General features: G+C 42.2%; 1 protein-coding gene across 6 annotated transcripts in view; it reads left to right on the top strand.

The window, feature by feature from the left end:
- Positions 1 to 14,109, top strand: part of ADAMTSL1 (ADAMTS like 1) — a 463,393-nt gene extending 449,284 nt beyond the window's left edge. For 3 of the 6 annotated variants that reach the window (XM_054810181.1, XM_054810182.1, XM_054810184.1), the window contains 6 exons: positions 1,212 to 1,412; positions 2,453 to 2,633; positions 5,287 to 5,494; positions 8,509 to 8,618; positions 9,595 to 9,815; positions 11,399 to 14,109. In XM_054810181.1, the coding sequence (XP_054666156.1) occupies positions 1,212 to 1,412; positions 2,453 to 2,633; positions 5,287 to 5,494; positions 8,509 to 8,618; positions 9,595 to 9,815; positions 11,399 to 11,505 (1,028 nt within the window). In that variant the 3' untranslated portion in view covers positions 11,506 to 14,109. Of the gene's footprint in view, positions 1 to 1,211; positions 1,413 to 2,452; positions 2,634 to 5,286; positions 5,495 to 6,285; positions 8,620 to 9,594; positions 9,816 to 11,398 lie in introns of those variants that run through there. The other 3 variants (XR_008574684.1, XR_008574683.1, XM_054810185.1) reach the window with 3 other exon arrangements.
- The last annotated feature ends 8,852 nt before the right edge of the window (positions 14,110 to 22,961 follow it).

Genomic DNA, 22,961 nt, shown 5'->3' on the forward strand with positions numbered 1-22,961 from the left:
TAGTATTTTAAATTTATACTCTTCCTTTTTTATCTCTTCCTTTTGAACAGTTCTAGTGTGAATGTTCAGGTATATATGTTATGTTTGTTTATATAGTACACTTATTTCAGAAGGGATTTTGTATACAATAAAGTCATTCATTACACGTGCATACTCATATAAACAAAACAGTGTAAAGCTGTAGTATAACAACCTACCAATCCGTATAGATTGCATTCACAGAAACTTAGCCAGACCTTTCATGTATTAGTGAGATGCATGGAAGTGCAGGACTAGCCTAAGCCACAAGCAGTCCAAGTAATATACACCATCCCTTGTGCATGGCTTTTCTGGTTTCCCACCCCTGCAATTGGTGTGGATGGGTTGCACCATGGCAACTGCCTAGTTCTTTTTTTTCCCTTAGGAAATACATAAGGTAACTTAACTGTCTTTCCCAGGATATGCAAGTCTCACAAATCTTCTGCAGTTCATCATGAAGCTGGCAAAGTGTGCAGCTCATAGGAGGACCACAGGAAACAGTATCCTACAGATATTCTCCCTTAGCTCAACAGGCAAAGAATTCACTGTGAACCTAAACTTCATCAGCTGTGCTGATGATCCATAGGCATACCCATACAATGCTTCAGAAGAGCAGGGTTTTTTCAGTTGCTGGTTGGATTGGTTGTTGCTTGGAGAATTGACCATTGGTGTGACAAAAACCTCTAAAGGCTCAATTTTATCTCTTTGGGTTTTTTCAACAGTTTTTTGTGTAACAAGAATTTTGTGTCAACTTTTGTGTAACAAAAACTTCTGATTTTTAATATAGAATACAAGAGAGGAAGATGGCCTCCAATAGGAGGTTTGGAGACCAAATTCTGTTTGTATTGCTTGTTCAAGCTGCTCCTTGAACTTATGCTAGATGTGTAACTTCCCTATTCCACTTTCCTCAATATTAAAATGAGGATGATCCAAAATAATGGGAAGGCATGATATGAATATTTCCAAATGGATCTGAGATTTTCATATGGCTGATTAACTGGCTTTTGTATAACTTTTTTTTCAGCTGATGAGAAGGTACTCATTACCATAGTATTCCTGTTTTTCATTATGAGAAAATAAAGAGAAAATGGGATGGAATCTACTTTTTCTCCTAATTTTGACCACTTCAAAGCATGTAATTTTGCAGCAAGTTCAGTACTGAGAAGGTTTCTTTCATGTCCCTGTTTTTTTAGGTTGTGCTGTGGATGGTCATCCAACCCCAAACATCACCTGGTTTTACTCTGGCGAGCCTCTCAGTCTGCAACATCGCCTTGTGGCAGTGGGCCGCATTCTTCAGATACTCAACATCAGTGATGCTCCTGATGGTGAATTCAGCTGCCTTGCTCAGAATGAGGCTGGCTCACTCACACAAAAAACATCCCTGGCTATACAAGGTAAATTTCCAGTTTTGATCCTGCTGCTCTGTGAAGCTTTTGCCATGGACTTCCCTGCACTGCCTGTCTCATCCTGGGTTTCTCCTCTATGAAGCCAGGACTGCCATGCACAGCAGGAAATAGATGTTTTGACATTTTACTGCTGTGGATATAGATTTACAGGACAACCAGGTACCTTGCAGTGTCTTAGGTTTTACTTTACCAAAATGACACCCAACATTTCTGGCCTGCTGAGCATAAAACACACCTTACTGATTCCAGCTATACTTATGCTTGTTGAGTCTGGACAATTTTCGTGACCAGAAATTCAAGAAAGAGGTGTCACAGTTTGAACCCCTAAAATTAGAAGCCCCTCTGTTAATCTGCTAAAGTCAGTGTTTCACAATCCCTTCTTGCCTGAAAACCCTTCACTTGCAAAAATGCTGCATCTGTTACATTTAACCTAGAAATAAACTGAAGGTGATAAAGCCATAGAACAGAGCAGTGCAGATGGGTTGGAACAGAATATGCAGCTTTCATTGCTCCAATTGTCAGGGACGGAGTGGAGAAGAATTTAACTTTTCCTTAAATTTTGCCATGCAACTCCCCCATTCATCTTCAGGATGCATGATCTGTATGATCTACATGGTGAGAAATACACTGTTGTAAGATCACAGAATCATAGATAGTGCTGGTAACTGCAGTTAACCACATCTTCACTAAATCACACCCCTTTAAAAATGTAGATGCAATGTCCTGCATCACTAGCATCTAGCTTCACTTAACTGCTCTACCATGTCATTCGCTTTCCATGCCTGATGCTTCTAAGCACCAAAAACTTTGGTTTGTTACCCGAAAGGCAGTCAGTGGCTTACATCATCTGGAATCCTGTTCCTTCTTTGTTCATTGCCTGGTGCCTTGTAGGTGTAGGTAGCTCCCCTTCACACGAGACACTGAGTCCAAATATTTCATCCTGCAGAACACTTCTGACTCTCTTTTTTTATGGGTCTCCTGCTGGCAGTTTTTGAGTGTTAACATGTCTCTCCCATACTTTCTGACAGAATACCGATGGTCAGTGGACAAGCTGATGGCTTGTTCAGCTTCCTGTGGCCACAAAGGGGTGCAGCTGCCCCAGCTGAGGTGTTTACTGGATGGGGCCGAAGTCAACATATCCTACTGCAAAGAGAAGCCCAAGCCAGCCCTGCAGCCTGTCGCATGCAACAGGAGAGACTGCCCTTCACGGTTTGTCGGTCTCATGTTAAAATGTCATACGTGCTTTTAAGATGTGCTCAAAGAGTTTTTTGCACTGCCAATGACATCACGCCATTGCAGCCTCTTTGGTGCCTGTCTGGGAGAAAAGTCATGGCTAAAAGGGAATTTATGAGTGCTTAACCTAGACAGTTGGGAATTTGTAGCGAGATTTGTGGAAAACATTGACAATACATGGTAGAAAGAGCATTTACTCCTTCAGTAATTAGGTTAGAAAATAATAGGCTATTGCCTTCTCGTTATTAGTGAAGTAAACAGCTTAAGTTGTCTTGGGTGATTCCAGCCTCACCCTATGTTGGATGTAAATATCATGCCTGTTCTGAGCTCTGTACATATGGGAGTTTTGTCACCCAAGAACTGTAGGGTCATATCTTTTTTGTGTTCCGCATGGCTTCATACCAATTTATCCCAACAATATAACAGATAAGGAGCTAGGTGTAGCAGCTGTTTGGGGATTTTATTCTGAGTTCCTGTGTTGCCTGAATATCAATACAGCCAGGACTGTAGCTGCAGCTGCAAAGAATTCCCTTAGCAGACTGGAAATGTATTTTGTAAAATGGGCACATCCCATCAGATCTAGTGGGCATGAAGGGGGATCAGACTGAGTTCTGCCTCCTTTTGGATTTGATTTTCCTTGGGTTTGTAACTCTTCCCCTGTAATCCCCTGTTTTCAGTTGCTGTTAAACACAATGGAGCCAGGACAGCTTGAAAGACTTCTGACTACACTTAGGTCTTCCTCTCCTGCTTCCTTCCCTCACAAAACACTTTCCTGCTTTGACACACTTTGGTGCAAAGAAGAATACATCCTGAGTGCCTATCCAAAGAGTCAGTGTTTTAATCCCTCCATGTTAAAAATGCTGTGCTTCTGCAGTTCAGTGGCTCCTTAGCTGAGATGTGTAAACGTGCTTTTCCATATTTTTCTGGGTTTGTATGCCCTCCTCTCCCTTATTTCAACTGTGGACATGGTGTGTTTCAGTATACAAGCACTTAAAAGTAGTCAAGATCTCAAGAGAAATTTAGTACAACTTCTCTCATTCAACAGTGATTTGGGACTTGTATTAGAAAAAGAATATAAGCTGAGGCAAGGAGAGGTGCTATGCAACCTGATGAGAAGTAAGGAGTCAGATTTACCACTCTTGCTGTGTCTTGGGTATATAGCAAGGTTCTGTTTAATTACCTTTTAAAATATATTCCTACCCTCCTTTGCAGGCAAACATTTTCTGAGTTGCCAGCTGAGTCATAAGAAGGAAACCAAAAGAGATTTGATGAAATATGAAACATGCTCATTAGCAGCAGTTTTCCTTGGTGATGGCTGTAAATTCCGTGGAAATGGTTTATGTCTTTTTATACCTTCCCTGAACTGTAACTCAACCCACAATCCTCCCTGAGCTCCTGAGAAACTGCTGAGATGTAACCTTGGAAATAAAAGTTGATTGAAATGCAGAGCAGAGCTTTATGAGGGGTACGGAAACTTCAGATTCAGCCTCACCAAAGTGCACAAAAAAAAGTAGCAGTGTTTTTGTTTTCCGTGTTAGGAGTGTATTTGTTTATATACGTGTTTCTGTGACCATGGGATTTAATCAACCGCACAAGACTGAGGAATAGTAATGGATGCTGCTGCATGGGACTGGAGAACACCTATTGCCTATTTTGTAAAGTAATCATAAACACTGCTGGTAAGGGACGTGATAGGCACTATTTTCCTCCCAATAACACACAAATCTTGCTGAGTATCGTGAAACTTAATGAAGCAAACTGCTGACTTGACCATAAAACTCTTCAGGAAACTAGTAATCAGTTCCATCCTTCCTGTTCCTACTTACCTCCTTCCCAAACCTGACTGTACGAGTGTTTCATATAATGATCTTTAAAGAGACAAAATGTGATGTCCATCTTGGTAAGAGTTTGGACCTGGCCTTTTATTTTCTCTTGTTACAGGCTTTTTACTAGTTAGACTGGATGTTTTTAACCCCCAACACACAGAGGTTCAGAGCCTCAGCCGGCGAATGCATGGCCTGAGCTCAAGAGGAAAGGAGAAAGGTGTGCTTTGTCCTTGTGCTGACTGCACACCGGCCCCATCCCTGAGCAACCTTCAGGCTTCTCTGGATTATCCCAGCTGTCAGGGGCATAACAGAGCAGGCAGGCACCAGCAGGACCCAGCAAGATTTTGGTTATTGTGCCAGGAGTGAGTTCAACATGGCCTGTGAGCTATTTCAGCAACTTTACAGAGATAGCTTTCCCTACTAAGGGGTGTAAATGAGCTAATCATTGCTGGCGTTGTGACTGTAGCCTGCGACCGAAGCCTCCGTAGCACAGTGGTGTAAAAGCAAAATGCCGAATCCCTTTACTAAGCCTTTAAAAACGGCCTTAATGGCTAGAAAATGAATTCTGGGCCCCAAAGAGCCTTGAGAAAGATAATTCAATGAAAAATGTGCTCTATTCTCAGCTTTCATCCTCTGAGCAGTTTTCAGTGACTGCTATTGGAGGCCGAGGCACTTGGAACCTTCCGGGATCGCACCCTAAATGAACCACGCCATTGTTGCCTTTCTTTGGTCCTGTTGACATCAGTGATCCTGCAGATGGTGGCACGTATCTGCTCCCTGATCCGTTTGCCTTTCTCTCACAGATGGATGGTGACATCGTGGTCTCCTTGCTCACGGAGCTGCGGTGGAGGCATCCAGACGCGGCGAGTGACATGTCAGCGCCTGACAGCGAAAGGCAGCTCTGTCCCGATGTCGAATGAAGCTTGTGCCCAGGTGTCTAAGCGCCCTGTGGACACACAGAACTGTAACAGGCAGCCCTGTGTTGAGTGGACAACTTCTTCCTGGAGCCAGGTAAGGAACAAGCCAGCGGTCCAAGGATAGCCTTATAGTGTGGGCTGGAAAAAAATGACGGAAAATGAGAGGAGTAATTTTTCACCCTGGTATCTTTACGTAATGATCTGCAGGCTTTTAAGCAACTAATTTGCTCACCTCTTTCAACTCCATATTTGATGCACTGCACACTTGGATTTCTGTAGCTTCCCGCAAACCCTAGCAATGCTGCTTGTGAACAGGACTTTTATTGCAGACCCCTGTACCATCTCAAGTGGAAAGGTCTGCAGCTTCTCTTTACAGTGACAGGTGACACACCTGGGAAATAGCCTTCTCCCAGTCTTAATTCCCCTTACCACCCCATGAGTGTTTTTCAGTTTTGGCTAGCAGGAGTCAGAACTGATGATTGTGATAGGATTGCAGCGAGGGGGTTGTACAATAACCCAGTTTACAAAGTTGCTGATGTTGCCTGAGAATGCCAAAAAGTGGGCGCTTTCTTGATTTGCTTCAAGACAAAAAGCAAAATAGAAGGCTAAAAGCATTTTCAGACTACTTCATGCTGTTTTGCAGATGTTCAAATTCTCTCCTTGCAGCTTCATACAATGATCAGATGTTTAAAAGCTTCACTCCATAAATACCAAATGTTCCAAGTATTTAGAGTTAAATCACTTTATTGTGGCAATCCACAAAAGAGTTTTGTTTTTGTCTCTCTATGAACTGTAAGATTTCCTGAAAAGCACTTGTCAGTATGTAGTCAATTATAACCTGGGACCAGTCATTATATGCTCTCCTCCTTCTTCTCTCCACTCCAGCTTGACTGAGCCATGTGTGAAGACTGGTGAGTCCACTACAGTTCAGACTTAGGGGTAGAAACTCACAGATTTTAGCCCAAGGACCTCCAGAGTGGTGATTCACGTAGGGGTATAGCATTCCAGGGTGAATGAGACACAGGGTTAAAATCACCAAAGCCAATTTTGCTAGAGGTTAAAGCCAGATACAAATATTACTTTAACATCACTTTTGGTGAAATAAACATTTTCAAAGGGAAAAAGCATTTTGACAAAACCAAAGTAGCCATACATCTAACTGAAAAGAAGAGTCAGGTAAAGGTATAGAAGCAAGGCTAAGAAAATAATAACCAAAGTAATACCTATCAGTCTTGACATACAGCATGAAACATTTTGCCTCTTTTTCTAATTGGTGTGTGGTACGGCGGTTTGAAAACAATGGCAAATGCTATCACGTTGTATTAGAGGTTAGAGTAATATGATAGTTTGTTATTAATAACCACATGCATTCTGTATTTGCTTGGGGTAATATGCAGAATACATTGCACTGCATCAGGGGTTTTTACAATGTTGGTAGTAAAAACATGTCTTCGGCTACTAGAACTTGTTATTGTTCACTACTTGAAAACAGCTTTATTTAATTCTTCCCTGTGTATTTTCAAAATTTCTGTCATGAAAGGTGATTGAGTTATTGTACTGCATTTCTGAATAAAGCTTGGAATTATCTTTTTATAAGAAAGAAACAAATTTTCACTCCCTATGGAATTCCAGGAAAGGACTGGATTATCCTTGCAAAAAGCCAATTACCTCATCCTTATTTTGTAGACCATTATGGGCTGTATTGTTCCCAATGACATCATACTCAGCTGAGACAATCAAAGAGGTCTGAATTAATTTGTTAGATCTATCCTCTGTGCATTATAATATAATATTTCTTCTACCTAGCTTAAAAAAAAAATATGAAGTCCCACAATGATTTTATACAGCTCAGTCTCCAAGCCAGAAGACTGTTACCTAATTACAGTTAGGAACATATCAGTGGCTCAGTGGATCAATGACCTTCTCAGTAGTATCATGGGGTATCAGGTCCCTGTTGCCCAGGTGTAGTGACCAACTTTCCCAACTTGCAGAGAAAATAAACAGACTACCTACTCCACCCCCACCTCTAGAATAAATTCTTTTCCTTCATTTAATGTTAGTGGCATTTTGATCTCCACTATGTAATCCCATAATGTTTTAAAACTAGTGACTCCGGCTTACTGGTGATGACTCTTAGCCCTGCAGATATCGCAGAAGTGCTCCACATACTCCAGTGAACGACATTTCCACCCACCTTGCTCAATGAGGGGGTTGACTGGAAGCAACTGGAAATCTGGCAGTCACTGCTTTTCCCTCCCAGTTGTCAGGGAGGGAAGAAATAGCAGTGGGAAGGGAGTATTACGTGAGGAGAGCATGGTAGTGTGAAATAGGGCACTGGTGAGCATGTGGAGCAGGCAGAGGAATCAGTCAGCAGCCCTCCCCTGGCAAAAATTCCTCCCTCACACTAAAGTCCGTTTCCTGAACCCTCAGTCTGTTGTTGAATATAATTTCCAGATACTTAGAAAAAAATAAACTCTTTTCTAAAAGTTGTATAATTTTAAAAGAACACAAATACATGCTTCATACCTGTAGTTACTTACAATTTAATCAAAGGAGAGGATTAAATATGTGATTGATAAGCTTGAATAGGTTAGGATAACCTCAGTATTGTAGCAAGCTTGCAGATCTGCTGTGTTTGTCACAGATGATGCTTTTGTTTATTGTTCTGCAATGCTTTTAAATTGTTAAATGGAGTGGAATAAGTTCTTGGTTCAATGTTTTCTTGGTTAATAACTATTTGCCCGTAAACTGTGATGCTGCAAAATGCACAATAAAAGGAATGTATTGAGATTGCCTGTATGGATCATAGGCTCTTGGCTTATGACATGAGAGTGTTTTATTTGCCCTAACAGAAGTATTTAAGATTGAACTGTTGAAGAGGAGAGGTAATGAATCTACAGAGCAAATATAGAAATGCTGCTGGAGGAGAGTGAGGTAGGGCAGAAGATGACTGGGCACTCAGCCTTCAAAGCCTGCAGAGCTGCAGGAAGTTCCTAAGAGCTCAACAGTCACTGCACAGTGGTATGCGCTTTATTTCACCAGCGGTCTTATAAAAGGGGAATATGTCCTGCATTTTACCTCCCTGAAGTGATTTTTCTGTGTTCATAGTGTAACAGGCCTTGCATTGGACCACGGCTGGCTGTACAGCACAGACAGGTATTTTGCCAGACCAAAGATGGGACTTCTGTGTCATCAGATCAATGCAGTGCCTTACCAAGGTATGATGGGAATCCCTAATGTCTGAGACCACTACCCTTTGCAGAGATGTTGAACGGACTAGTGACTTAACTGACAACTTTTGTGTTTCCCCTATGTAACAGAAGAGGTCATGCTGCAACCCATACAGTTACATGGTACAAATCTCACCAGGCTTAAGCCCTATGAACCCCAGAAAAAAACAGTGGTTGGCTAACAACCGGGAAGTCTTCTAGGCATGGCAAATCCTGACTGAAAGGCTGTCCTATGTCTTCTTAAGCTGCCAGTTTCCTCCTCTCTTGTTTAAACACAAGCTCTAACTAGGGAACAAAAGGGATTCCACAGCTTTGTTTTCCTGCAGAGAAACTCCACTGTAAACATTGTAAAAAAATGTTTACTTTACATGAGACTCTAGGTATGTAAATAATGCCTGATCATGACTGAAAATTAATATAATTGGCTCTTTGGTTCCCACTCATGTATTTTTATTATCTGTGTGACAAATAGGTGGGAACCAAGTGTGCCTATGCACCTTCTGTGAGACTGTGTTGAAGAGAAAAGGAGAGTTTCAGAGAATTGTTTTTGTTCCCACTGGCTGTAAAGCCATAAAAAAGTTACAAAGCCCTGCTGGGTCGTAGTGGTGACCACTTGACTTATTGCATCTTTTTAGTGGACATCTGGTTTGGCACTTCATGGAGAGGACTTTTCAGCCAAATCCTTTAATAGTTCAAATGTCCATTTAGCTCCAGTAGTAGCTATACCAGTGTGCGCCCGCTGAGGCTCTGGTCCTTCAGTGCAGTTACAAACTGCCTTTCAGTGCGCTGGAGTTATCCCCACTTGTACCTGCTGAAGACCTGACCCATATGGTGCTCTGAGTGAATTGCATTTGGGATATGCAAGGCTTGCTGTCCCCAGAGCTTGCATGGCACGTGGAGTGGCGTGCGCTTGCTCCCCGGGCAGTGTGGTGATAGGTCACCCCTCCCTCTCTCCTGCCTGCAGGCCTTTGAGCACCCAGAACTGCTGGACCGACGTCTGCGGTGTGCACTGGAGGGTCAGTCTGTGGACTGTCTGCACAGCTACGTGTGGAAACTACGGCTTCCAGTCCCGGCGTGTGGACTGCATGCATGTCCGCACCAACAAACCCGTGCTGGAGCATCACTGCTCCTGGAGACCGCGGCCGGCAAACTGGCAACGCTGCAACATCACGCCCTGTGAAAACGGTACATTGCTGTGAGGAGGAGAGGCAGTGCAGCACAGGGGGAAGAGATAAGGCAGAGCTGTCTCTCAGAAATGCAGCACTGGACCTTGCAGCTGGGCATCCTGGGGAACTTCCAGCCTGAACATGTGCAACATGCGGTGTCCAAAACTCAGCGCCCCAGGGAGAATGGTGCCCATTGCGGTTTTTTGGCAATGGTGTTAGCGCTGGGATTGCATCCCCTTGCTAACAGTGTGTGAAAGGGCTAATGCAGTCTTAACTTTCCATTAATGGTACAGACAGAAAGAAAAACACAAATCACAGGCTGCTGGCTGTAGTTAAAATACAGTAAGTCTAAATCGAGTGGGTAGGTTGATGGTGGGAATTCCTGAAGTGGAGGCTGCTTGCTTTCAGGTGACAAGCAACTAATTGGGCCTACCAAAGGACTAGAAAAGTTACAAATATTTAAAAAAAAAACAAAACAACAAGAACAGATGGTGCGACTCTTTGGAAACAATGCTCCACTATGGCAATATCCTCTTGGGAAACACCAGGCAGGACAAGTTTAAATCACTATCTTTTCATTTCCCTGTCCACCCCTTCATGTGCTGATTTTGATGGTCAGATCCCATCCTCTAGCATGCAAGCCAGTTGCTGTGCAATTGTTGCAGAAGCAGCAGAACCTGCCTGCGCTTGCCTAGGGCCACGCCGGCTCTGAGACTCCCTCTTGGTAGAAGCAAAGCAGACAGGTCTAAACCCATCAGCTGAATTCGTGGTGCCCTAATGGAAGTGGAAGGGCTGAGGGAGCTTACAGGTACTGAGCAAGACCTTTGCTGTCCCTCCAGCCTCTTCCTGCTATATAGAAATGTCCCACCTCTAAATAACAGTGGAGTTTATTGGCACCGGAGAGGGCTGTGCAACTGCTCTGTGACGATCCCCTTTCCAGCCTTGGCCTGGGAAGTGGGAGTCCCTCAGGCAACAACACACCCAAGATTCTTGCAAGGATACTGGACAGTGTTCCAATCCAGAGCTGAAAAGCATGAGGCTGCGGGCCTTAAAAACTGTCCAAATGATAACAGGACCCAAGTCCTGGGATTGTTCAAAAATGGTCTTAATGTTTTCCTCCCATGTTGTGTTCTGCAACACACGTGAAAAGCACAACACAACACCTGGTCAGCTGAGGTGGCATTCCCACACACTGTACCCTCAAATGCAAAAGTCTGGCCAAAGTGCCTTTGAGCTACTCTGTTAAAAAAAGTTTTCAGTTTTATTTACTACTTCATCTTTGGTTTAACAGCTGTTATGAAACTCCTAGACCTTCCCTAAAATGCTGGTAGATGACAAACTGACAGAGCGTTGGAGCAGTCTTAGAAGCCCTCTCCCCAGGCTCTGAAAGCAAAGGCTGCCCAACACGTTCTCCTTTCAGCCTTTGGCTGCTTGAAGTCCCTGCTCAGCCTTCACAGCAAGTCAAGTGCATGCTCATCATGAGGCCACCCAACACAAAAATGTTTTTGTCCCCCTCTTGGCCATCCCAAGAATGTTCTCAGGTAAGAAATCCTTCTTTCATTGCTTCCTCACCAATTCTCCTTTTTGTTTCCCCTTCGGCAGTGGAGTGCAGAGACACCACAAGATACTGTGAGAAAGTGAAGCAGCTCAAACTCTGCCAGCTAACCCAGTTCAAGTCACGCTGCTGTGGGACTTGTGGAAAAGCTTGAAGACAGAAGTGATGAAAATGGAGGAACAAGGGGATTGCAGCCTTTGCTTCACTGAGGCAAGGACTTTTACAGAAAATATAAATGGAATGGAATTCTTTTTTTTCATTTTATTTATTTATTTCCCTTTAAAAAAAAAAAAAAAGAAAACCTTTTACCAAATCATTCTCGTAAAGGGACTTGACAAGTTTTCCCTTCTATGAATCTGGGAGACAGAACACAGCAAAACATGGTCATAAGGGTAGACCATAGAGAGTCAGTGAGCCCCACAACACCATCAATGGGCCTGAGAGGAGTGAGGCTGCCCCAGAATCCATGTACATGTCCGGGGATACACCAACAGACAATGGGGAAGTAGATCAGAGTAAAAATTAGCATCACATTGGACCACCACAATATGAAAAAATGATCAAACAGCTTAACAGATCATAGGGTACTGGAGGAAAACCAAAAAGGCTAAACTAAACATTCAGCTATGCAGTATACAGATATTTCATATATCTTAGACTGAGAATAAAAGTATTTGATTTCGCTTTATAAACCTATCTGTTACATCCAAGATTGGATTAATATTTTTAATTTCTAAACCCCTGTCTCCTTCTCACGCCAGGTCTTCAAATGATTTCAGTGGGAGATCCTCGTAATCTTTGAGGATCTGGTGTCTAGGAAAGTTGAACAGTGGTGTGTAACATAAGTGAGACTAAAACACATCTGAAAATGTTCCCAGGTTGTTCTTGTGAGGGAGGATTGGGGATAGGAGTGTTGCCTTCAGCACAGAGGCGGGGTGGTGGTGTTAATTATTATCGAGGAGGACAGAAATTATGATCTGCTGTTGATGGACTGTAGTACAAACCTGCAAATGTCTTGTAGAGAGGACAGGCAGGAAAGAGAGTAATTGTTAGTGGTAACAGCAGCTACTTCGCATACTCCATCCTACTAACACTTACTGGAAAAGAGAGAAGTACCAGTTCCCAGAGTTCAGGTGCTTTCAGACCTGCGGTTTTGGAAAGGAGCTTGAGGAAGTGGGTTTTCCTATCCTGTTCACATGAAATTTCTCTCTCCTGCAGCCAAGCCTTTTGGACAAGTAGTAGAAAGGAGATGTATTTTGATTTCTTGTGGTTATTCCTACTCAGTGGAAACAGAATGGATTCAGCATCAGCCCTAGAGGGCTAATGCCAATATTTCCAACAAGATTGCTCCTCTCCAGCTGCCTCCCACAACAAAAGAGGTGCTATAAAGCAGCAGATTTTTAAGCCCATGCATAACACGCTGAAGATGCGATCTAAAATGCAAGGCTCAAACGTCACACCCAGAGTGTGACTTTGCCTGCTGTGAATCTTTTCTCCTGGCCAGCTGCAATGGTTATTCAGTCAGTGAAGTGCTTCTTCCTTTTAGTTCCTGGGCACTTTCTGCTCTGCTCAGAACGGGGTCCTAAAGTTAGAGGAAATCTGCAAAGTAGGGGGTTTGAGCATTATGAAACTTTAAAGGAGAGCTATTTGGATCAGAGGCTTTGGTTCAAGACCATCTCTAAATTAAAGGCTCGGCTGTGCCTCTCCTGTCACTCCAAGTGGGGCTCATGCCCTGTGGTATGTTAATGCAATGCTATTCAAGGACTGCTGTGTTACAGCTTCCATGACACGTGGATTTTTCAGCAAAACTGGGAGTCCACTTTTGAGGTCAGTGCCAGATTCATGACATTAAACTGTCTCAAGTTGGGTTACTTCAAAATACATCTGGCAGCAAACACTCTTGCTACAAATGGGTCTTCAAGAAATAGTGTTGCTAAGCATCAGTGTAACTTTTTATTTAAAAAAAAAAAGAATGTCTTTCTATGTATGTAAATGTATATCTTTTCTGTATATTTATTAGGATTTCTTGTACAAAAAGTGCAATATTAATAATTGTACATTATTTTGTTCAGATAAAACTATTTTGGGGTTTTTTTAAATCTCCCCATAATTTTGTTCCTCTAAAATTACCAGTAATTGTGTATTTCTCTTAATTTTAATAGCATTTGCATTTAATTGGGGATCTGCTTCACTGTGCACAGAGTGCTTTATAGACTATGACATGAGGGAGGGATGATGTTTTTAACTTGTGAAATGATAATTATGCATGGAATGAAGGACAATTCCTTAACAGCAATAATAATAATAATAATAATAATAATAATGATGATGATGATGATGATGATGATGTTGATGACGACGACGAAGACGACAATGTGGTGGATATTTCTAGTACAGTAGTTAACAAAAATCAGTAAGAGGAAATGTTTTCATTTGTTTAATTGCAAAACGTATTCAGATGAACACATGATTAATAGTTGTTGTGTAACTGTGCATAGGATAAACACGAAGGATCAGATCTGGAGGGGCCACTGTGTTGTGGCACAGTGTGGATTTAATTTCATATGTCTGTCCTCTGAATTGTAACTTGGCAGTATCTCAGTTAAGAAAAGGATTGCTGGATATTTTATGAAAGGACTCTTTCTTTCTCTAAAAAGAAAACAAAACAGCAAACTTGTATTTATATAACTTTTTGTACAAGTAATGCAGGTTACTTATTTATCTACTGCTGTCTGACATGTTGTTTATTAATCTTAAAAACAAAAGCCAAACAAAGTAGCAAAGCTGTTGGAGTGCTCTGTCCTTATTCTGTATTATGATAGCAGCACACACCCATTACAGGAAGTACACATGATCTACCTGCCTTGGGGAAAGAGGATGTCTTAAGTTGTTTTTAAAAGTCTCCAGCCATTAAGATTATGCACCCTGTCTTGGAGGTCTGTTTCAAGTCTCCATTTGCCTTGCTTCATTCTTTTTTGCTAATGTCCTGCCTCTGTTGCTCTTGCAGAAATATAAAGCCATCACTGCTGGTCCTAGGATCATGGAAATCAGTAAAAGTATAGTCCTTTTTTTCTATGCAGCAGTTCTTAAAGACATATTGTGACTTTCCTCGGTAACCTATGGCATGAAGCAACCCCTATTACTTCAGTCTTTCCTTATAGGTCACTGCTGCCTTCAGTAATGGAGCCTGCAACTCCTTGAAGCATCAAGTATATATGTACAAGGAATCCTGGTAATGATCAGAATTATGGTGGGGAGGCAAAAGAAGAAAAAAAAAAAGCAAAAGCTTTTTCTCTTAACACAGACAAAATCAAGTCTTGAAAACTAAGCTGTTTCCGCTCTTGCCCTTTTCCAACAAATGATAAAATGTCTTTTCTGAAAGGGAACAGTGATTTTGCTCTGATTTACTCACAGTTTTCCTAGTATGATGTTCCTGTATATGCTTTTTAGACACCTACACTGCAGGTATATAATACGTCACATGTATATAAACACACATAGAGTGCAAGCCAAAGACCAGACCTAAGACTTCCATGCAACAGTACTGAAGACAATGGGAATTCGGTCATTCATTTTGAGTACAAGCAGTATAGAAGCTGGTGTTGATGTAAAATGAACAGCAGACCAGCTTCGGTTCTGAAGAGAATAATTATTCTCTTTTTATGCATATGGCTCTCGTTACCAGTCAAGTCAGAAAGCCTTCAAAACCTTCAAAGCAAGCTTCCAGTGTTGTTCTCCCTACTAATTTTCCTTAAGGAAGAAGAACAGTTCTGCAAGAAGCAGAAAAATGCAACGCCAAAAGGTTCCCCACAGGAAACCTACTCCTGCCCCCTGTTAAGTGGCAAGGTAAGCACAGCTAGACTACTCCAGGTGTGTATGTCTGCATACATGCTCTTAAAACCATAGAAGCCATAGGCATTTTCCAAAGTAACCTTTAGCTGGAAATTTTTTTCCTACTATATGGCCATAGTCATATGGTCTGCATTTGAAGCTTTTTTTTTTGTTTTTTAAGTTATGACCCTTTTTTAAAGCTACCCTATCAAACAAAAAGCTGGTGATCACTTTACTATCTGTTTGGTGTCCAAACACTGATTCATAAATAAATTTAATTATTCTACATCAGCATAAGCTGACACCTCTATTTGTTGAAAAATGTGAACCAAGTGCTTACTCTCTTCCAGATTTTTAGGACTGCAGAAAGCCTCATAAGTTCTTATGGCAGTTGTCAGCAAGTCCCTGATCATTTCAGCTAGTAATTGAATGGATTAACTTAATTCATTCAATTATCTATTTTTTAACACAGAAGCTTTCAAACTATTTTGAGCTCAGAATTGCTAATGCTAACTATGGCTCTGCATATTAGCTGCAGACCACAGTCTGGATATCATCGATTTAACCATTTCCTTGATCCTCTTATTTAAAGGTGTGTGTATATTTATCAATAGTGTTACATATTAACTGTCATACTCAGCTTTTATTTGTGGAAACTAAACCAAAGCAGATGTCAAATACTTTAGTTTGCAAAAAAAAATGAGAGAAGAGACGACCAGACATCCTTTTTCTACTGATCTTACACATTTCTCACACTAAAAGAATATTGGTTAATCATCATTTTCACCCACATTGCTTTTCATCATCTCCACCCAACATCTCCCCTCCAGTCAATAGAATCAAATCTAAAACCTGGTCATATAGATAGTCATTTTAATAAAATTTTGATATAAAGTTCTCACTAAGTCATTTCAATAATATGCAGCCCAACATATTATTTATTCAGATTTATAAGGGGAAAAGCCATGTCTTGGCATCTCCTCTTCTGATTACAATACTTCTTTCTTTCCTCCCCTGCCTTTCCACTGAGATAAACTTTACTTGCTCCCATTCTCAACTTCACACATGAAAACATGAACACAATACATTTTATTCTCCATCTGTGCCTCTGAAAAGCAAATATGGTGCTCAGCCTTATCTTTCATTCAGTGATCACTGGTGAAGACTGAGACTAGAAAGTCCATGAAATCACAGACTCCAGCCCTTCTACCAGACAATCCAATGCATTTTGGGTGGCTGAGGCAGCAAGGCTGAGAGTATACTAGTGCCTTAGCATTGGAGAAGTATCACAGCAGGGTCCCTCTGGAAGAGTTTTTTCAAATGAAAAGAAGAAATGGACTAAACAGAGCACAAAATAGCTCCTGAAATGTATTTAAAACAGAATCATCAACGATGGCACCTCACTGATCTGAGTTTGTATACCAGCTTGTGCTCATATAAAGAAGGCTTTGTGCAAGAAAAAATAAGGTTAGCACAGCAAAAAATGGCTTCTAACCAATAAAAAAAAATCAACAAAAAACCTGAAATAAGAGGAAACAAAATCTGTTTATAAGTACTATTGCTAGATATACCGAGGGGAAACCATATACCCTACCACTGACATGGAAAATAGCTGGCAGCATGAAGTAATAAAGTGTGAAAGTTGAAATATTTGCTGCCAATATCACCAACTATAACCACAATCAGATGCGATTCACTCTCATGAGAATCTTGTTTTGCTTTTAATGCAGGAAACCCACTGGATGTGCACTACCCTTCACACATACCAGCTTTACACTGGTGCCTGCCTTTGGCACTGTGACTGATGAGCACACATGTTGGGAGCACGTGCTTACTTCACAAAAAAACGGATTGTGTGGGAATGTCTTCAATGCTCCTCTTCAGGTCTATAGCAATCGGTACCATGTGCAACTTATACTGTCTCAGGCTGTTCTGAATTGCACATGTGATTGTCCATGAAGTGTGGCAGATGGAAAGGAGCAATGCAGCATTGTGTCACCCATTGCACACCCATTTCTCCTTGGCACCTCACTGTGCCAGTGACAAAAGCCTGGAGCCACTCCTCCTCCCCCCACTTGCTTACGTAGCTCCAAAGAGCTCTGCAGGTCTTTGACCCTGACAGCTGGTTTAATTGCTAAATTTAATTATTAAACATTACTTCTTTCCAAGGAGAGATTCCATTCTAACATGCTCCTTCCACGCTGTCTTCAAAACAACTACCTCTGTCAGCAAAGGTAACAGGTTTTGAGGAAGATGGGCACCATGTTTCTAAAGGCCAGATTCCTCTGCACAGCATGTCAGTAAAGCTACTGTGGCATAACCACTAAGCTCACACAACAAAAGCGACGCTAGTACCACACAATGCTCATCCTTCACCAGAGGCAACATTCTTGCCTCGCAGGGCACCTCCATGCTTGCCCACACACTGATTTCCTGGGTACCAGCTGAAAGACCAGGCTTTTGGTGAAGTCCCTGCAGCTACAGGAGGTCTGGAGCACAGCAGGCAGGACCACAGTGGCTGAGGCCCCAGCTGAACACAGCCCGGGCAGGAGACTCCTCTCTGCAGGCAGAGCAAGTGGTCTGCAACCAAGGAGGAGCAGGGAGGCAATTCAGCTGGCATGGGCAAAGGATATGGTTTGTGAAACTCTGACAACCATGGCTTAGAAGCCAAAACAATGAACAAATGGTGTGCTGCTTGTTCAGGTTGCAGTTCTCTATCCTTCCTGCTAACACACTGCTTACCTCTTAGGAGAGAGGGAGAAAAGGAAAAACAAGAGTGTTGCCTAAGCCTTTAAGCCCTTTGCAAAGAAAAGCTTTATATTTGTGTAGATATACATAAAAGTACATAGTTTTATGTGGCTAAAAAGGAAAGCGATGCCAGAGGGTTATACTCTGGCTACATATAAATACTGTTTGCTTAAGCAGCAGCAGGATGTGAATGATTGCACAGTAAGCATATAGTTATCCACACATGCTTAGGATGACATGGGCATAGGAAACCACTCCCTACTACTGCCCTCTTTAACACTATAAAGTAAAGCAGTCTGCTGCTTCTAGGTCTTGGATGAGGTCTGAGCCTACTTCATTTACAAACTCCCTAGGGCCAGTAGCAAAGCACAATAATAAAACCTGAACCAGAAAGATCACGCCAGACAGGCCGTGAACAGCTTGCTCTCCAAGTGAGGAGCCAGGACGGGTTTCTTCTCTCTTGAGGAAATGGTTAACGGTTGGGATGAGGAGTAATTTGTTTTGGGCTATATGGAGACTTCCCCCCACACCCTTTTAAACATGCTGCTTTTTTAAAAAAGCATGAATTATTGGTTTAAATAAATAGCCCATGAGGTTGGTGGATGCTTGTTAAAACACTGCACCTACTGAAACACTGATGGAGTCAGTTTTCAACTAATAGCATACAACCTAGTGATTTTATTACCAAAAAAGAAAAATCTCACTGTTAATCCACTACATACAAATTACAGCAAATCAAATCCAGCTGTGCAGGGAGGATCCTACAGGCACTTTGCTTTTTTAGCAGAAAGCAAAACAGAACAGAGGCCTGCTCGCCCAGCAAAGCAGACCCCTCAAGCCCGTGTGATGGCACTCTCGCCTGTCTGGGGACAGTTCTCTGCACAAGCAAGTACAGCACTAGCGAGCTGGCGGAAACAGGGAACATAGAGCCAAACACAGCATTGCCTCTTCGTTACCCTATTCCTTCCCTGCTGAATGCAGCCCAAAACATCTGTGGGACAGACATGCAGAGAAGTGAAAATGAGGTTGACCCAAAGCAGTATTTCCCTGCAAAAGCAAGAAGAGAGGTAAAAATCATCAAACTACTGCTTCCAATGTGGGAAAGAAGTAGAGAGACACTAGTACAGTAGGGGGAAGAGGGATTTGTGGCAGGATCAGCTGAAAGCAAACTCTGCTTGGAAAATTCTTTATGGAAGTTTTCCATCCCAGTGAACCCAGACTGCAGTTCTCTGCCCAAATGTCTCTTTCCAACCGAGATGACATGGCTCCTTTGGAGGGATCCTATCCATGCCACAGGAAAGTCCTTTTTTTTTGTCTTGTGAATAAAGGGTTTGCTTTTTCATACATTAAGTTCAGCTGCCTCCTGTCTCCAGAGTACAATTCTCAAGATAAATATTGCTTCCCTCTGTGATATGAACACCCTCAGTCCTTGCTGAAGCACACCGCTTATCTTTCAATTCTTTCTTCATAGCTCTGAAACACTTGAGCTGCTGACAATTTGCTCTGTCTAGCAATAAATAGCATTGATTGAAGCCCCTTTTAGAGTATGTAGTGGTAAACTTTTCACAAATTTGCTGCCTCTTCATATTTCTAGACCATAAGTATACAACTTACTGATTTTTTTGACCCCTCACCTATTGCCAGCTGCAAATCTTCTCCAGATGGAACAACTGTCTCCTGCAGATATGAGGCACTGGGGTTTGCAGTCCTTGCAGGCACAGGTGGTTGAAAGGCTGGTATCACGCAAGTCAAAACTTAGTTATCTCCCCCATGATTCCAGATAACTCAGTTTCTTTCGGGGTTGTTTTATTTTGTTTCCTGCTGAGGACAGAGGAATTTTTGCTCAGACTTTCCACAGGCAGGAACCACAGTCCTGCCTGCCTCCTGGCTGAGCAGACATTCAGGACCTTCCAGGAAGCTGCTACCTTTCTAAAATGTAGTTTGGATGTGTTTCCTCAATTCAGCTTTCATGTTTAAGACTTGCCTAGCAGATTGTGCTTTGCGCTGGAGATCGGTAGCACTGGTGACTTCTTCTCTTCTGTGTTTTCAGGGATGCAGGAAGAATCTAACCCTCCAAATAGGCTCTGCAGTGTACTTACAGGGGACTTGTTCCCGTGCACAACCGACATCTATTGGCAATGATTACAGTAATTGATTCCAGGGTAGTAACTGGCTCTGGCAGTGACAGTTTTCATCTATTATTGCTTAGTACAATCCTACCTGTTCTTTTTTGCCTGCTTCATGGTACAACTGCCCTGGATGCCTTTTTCAGCCCTGACAAGAACAAAGCCCCTTGCTTTCATCCTTGCATTTTGGCTTTCAAAACACTTTTCAACAGTAGCCTTTGTACTTAGGCCAGTGTTTAGGTATTCATGCCATTATCCATTCTTCAAAAGTACCAATGAATGAAGTAGGAGGTTGGTAACAGCTGACTCCCCTCTTTCCACCCATTCGTTCACTGAGTGAGAAGTATTGTCTTGTGCTGCATCATGAGTGTTTCATGAGCTCCTCAAGGCTGTTGCCAACTCTGGAAGCTGGGCCAGGTAGTCTTTTTTTCACTCATCATTGTCCCACAAAACAGGCAGGATCACTATAGAGCATCTGAGAGGTTTCTGAACAAGTGCTAGTTCATCTAGCACTAGCATCTATCATCTAGTTCTGCCATGCACACAAGTATAATTTCATTTTCCTCCTCCTGTATGTAGCTTCAAAAATAATTACACAAACCTGTAGTGCAGTTCAGTGACCTTTTATGCTCCTTTTTTAGGGCTTCTAACTTGTACTTGTACTTCCTTCTTTCTGAGATTGTGACTTCTCTAAGTTAAATTTAATTGGCGCAAATATAAGGTAAAACTACCTTCTACTCATCTTTACCCATGAATTCATTCTAGATGAAAACAGTAACCAAATTCTGTGTACTGCAGTGCAGCCCATCTTTATTTTCTGTAAGCACCTGAATTCTCCCTCAAATTATAGTGTTCTCTTATGCTGATTTGCTACTGACACTGCCCATTTTAATCAAAATTAAACTGCAGGCTGGAAAGATGCTGCTTTACGTGCATTACAGAGCAAAGGGAGGACTGCTGCCTGCACAGGAGGCCAGGAGGAGCAGAAGTGCAGCCCTGTCCATGCAGTGGACAGGCTCACCTTGTGACCAGCACTCCACTCAGGAGAAGAAGAGGCAGCTGACACAATTAAACAAACCCATCCTCCAAGAGAGGTCAGGCAGCACACAAAGGCTCTGCTTCAGGGCAACACCAAACTTAGAGGCATTGAACAACTTGTTTGGGGAGCAGTTCCAGCCAAGCCAAGTCTGGGGTACCTGGGCCACGTGTTTCTTTCTGCACTGCCCTCCTGCACCTAAGTCAGTAATTGTGCAACTGTGTGGGGCACTGGTTCAGGGAAATGAAGTAAATGGGTCTTAACTTTACCAAAACATTGATTTGCCTTCAGCCAGGTCAGTGTCCTGATCTAGCCCATCATACAGTCAGACAGCACTAATGTTGTTAACCAGAAAGAGAGACAATGGGGGAAACATGCAGCTGCAGGTGGAGGGAAAGGTGAGACTGCAGCAGCCCAAGCTTTAATCAGATTTAATTTCTGTGGAACCACACCTTTAGTCATTCAAGTGAGCTCATGCTGTTCCTTAGTGTTTTCATATATTGGTTTTAATGAGTTTTTTATACATTTAGATACAAATCAGGGAAGAAAACCCCAAACCTGTGTCTCATGCTGTGAAAACCAGTCATGTCTGCTTGATGCTGCTGTGAGCTGGTCCACTGTTTGCAAAATCAAGACTCCTGTTGTTAAGGTTCAAAATCTAGCAATTACTAATGCTAAGTAGCATATTGCATTGCTATCCATTTTGACAAGACTACCTTCCACCCAGCAAAAAACCCCACAAACCCATAATAAAGGTAGATTTACACACTAGACTCTCCGGGCTGTGCATTTGCTGCCAGTCTCACAGCGAAGAGTTGAAAGAACAGTCAGGGAGCTTTCCTGCATGACAGATCAATCTCTTCTGCGGTCACAAGCCCCAGCTGTTTTTTTCATATAAACTCTGTTTCAGAATTGACAGAATTAAAGGGTGATAAATAAAATCAGAAAAATAAGTGAATAAAAAGAGATGGGGAAGAAAAAATATTTTCCTGGCAAAGCTCAACATTAAAGACATGAAGGTTCAAGAAAACTGGTAAGAGAGCAGGAGCTGAAAAAACTGCCAAACATACTGTAGATCAATACCTCACTACAGGTGAGTGAATATTTTACAGATTACTGAGTTTCTGAAAGCTTTGTGGAGCCATCAATGTCTAGTGTAATCTGTAAGATTTGCCTAGTTGTTTCTGCTGCAAGCACATGATTTTTCATTGACTAGAGCATACATTTAGAAAAGGACTCTAGAACTGATTTAAGGATTTCAAGTGATGCTGAACCACTGTGCCTCTAGGGTGATTGTTCCAGTGGCTTCCCGACCTCAGGGTTAAGCTTTCACATTTCCCGATGGAATGTGTTTGGCTTTAGCTTGCAAGCACTTAAGGAAGACTTCTATCCCAATGGGTTTTAAAGCTTTTGAAAATACATTTATACAGAAAATTGTCTTCTACTTCCTCTTTAAATGCAGCCACTTTGATGGTGAGACATAAGCCTTTCTTCCAGCATGAAACAGCTGTACCTACCACTTGAGCTAAATACTCGGGAAACAGCCAGAGCTGCCAGGAGTAAGGGAGAGGAGGATTTAGGAAAGTAGAATGTGCTTAAGAAGCCAGTAAGTTTTATAGTAACACATGTAAGAAAAGCACCTTGGACACAAAAACAAACAGTTCTGGTCAGGAGCTTAACAGTGGCCTTATCTAAAAGATAATACAACTCCAGCTGCTGGCTGAACTGTAGTAACACATGACAATTTCAGCACTTTGACATTTCTGGTGCATCCTGCAGCGAAGAGCTTTTACTAAAAAGTTGTCCACTTAGGGTGTCATCTTTGGCATGACAACCTCACATCTGATAGCCTAGCTCTGGGCAGCGCAG

Source organism: Grus americana, chromosome Z, assembly GCF_028858705.1.
Source record: "Grus americana isolate bGruAme1 chromosome Z, bGruAme1.mat, whole genome shotgun sequence".
Taxonomy (NCBI): domain Eukaryota; kingdom Metazoa; phylum Chordata; class Aves; order Gruiformes; family Gruidae; genus Grus; species Grus americana.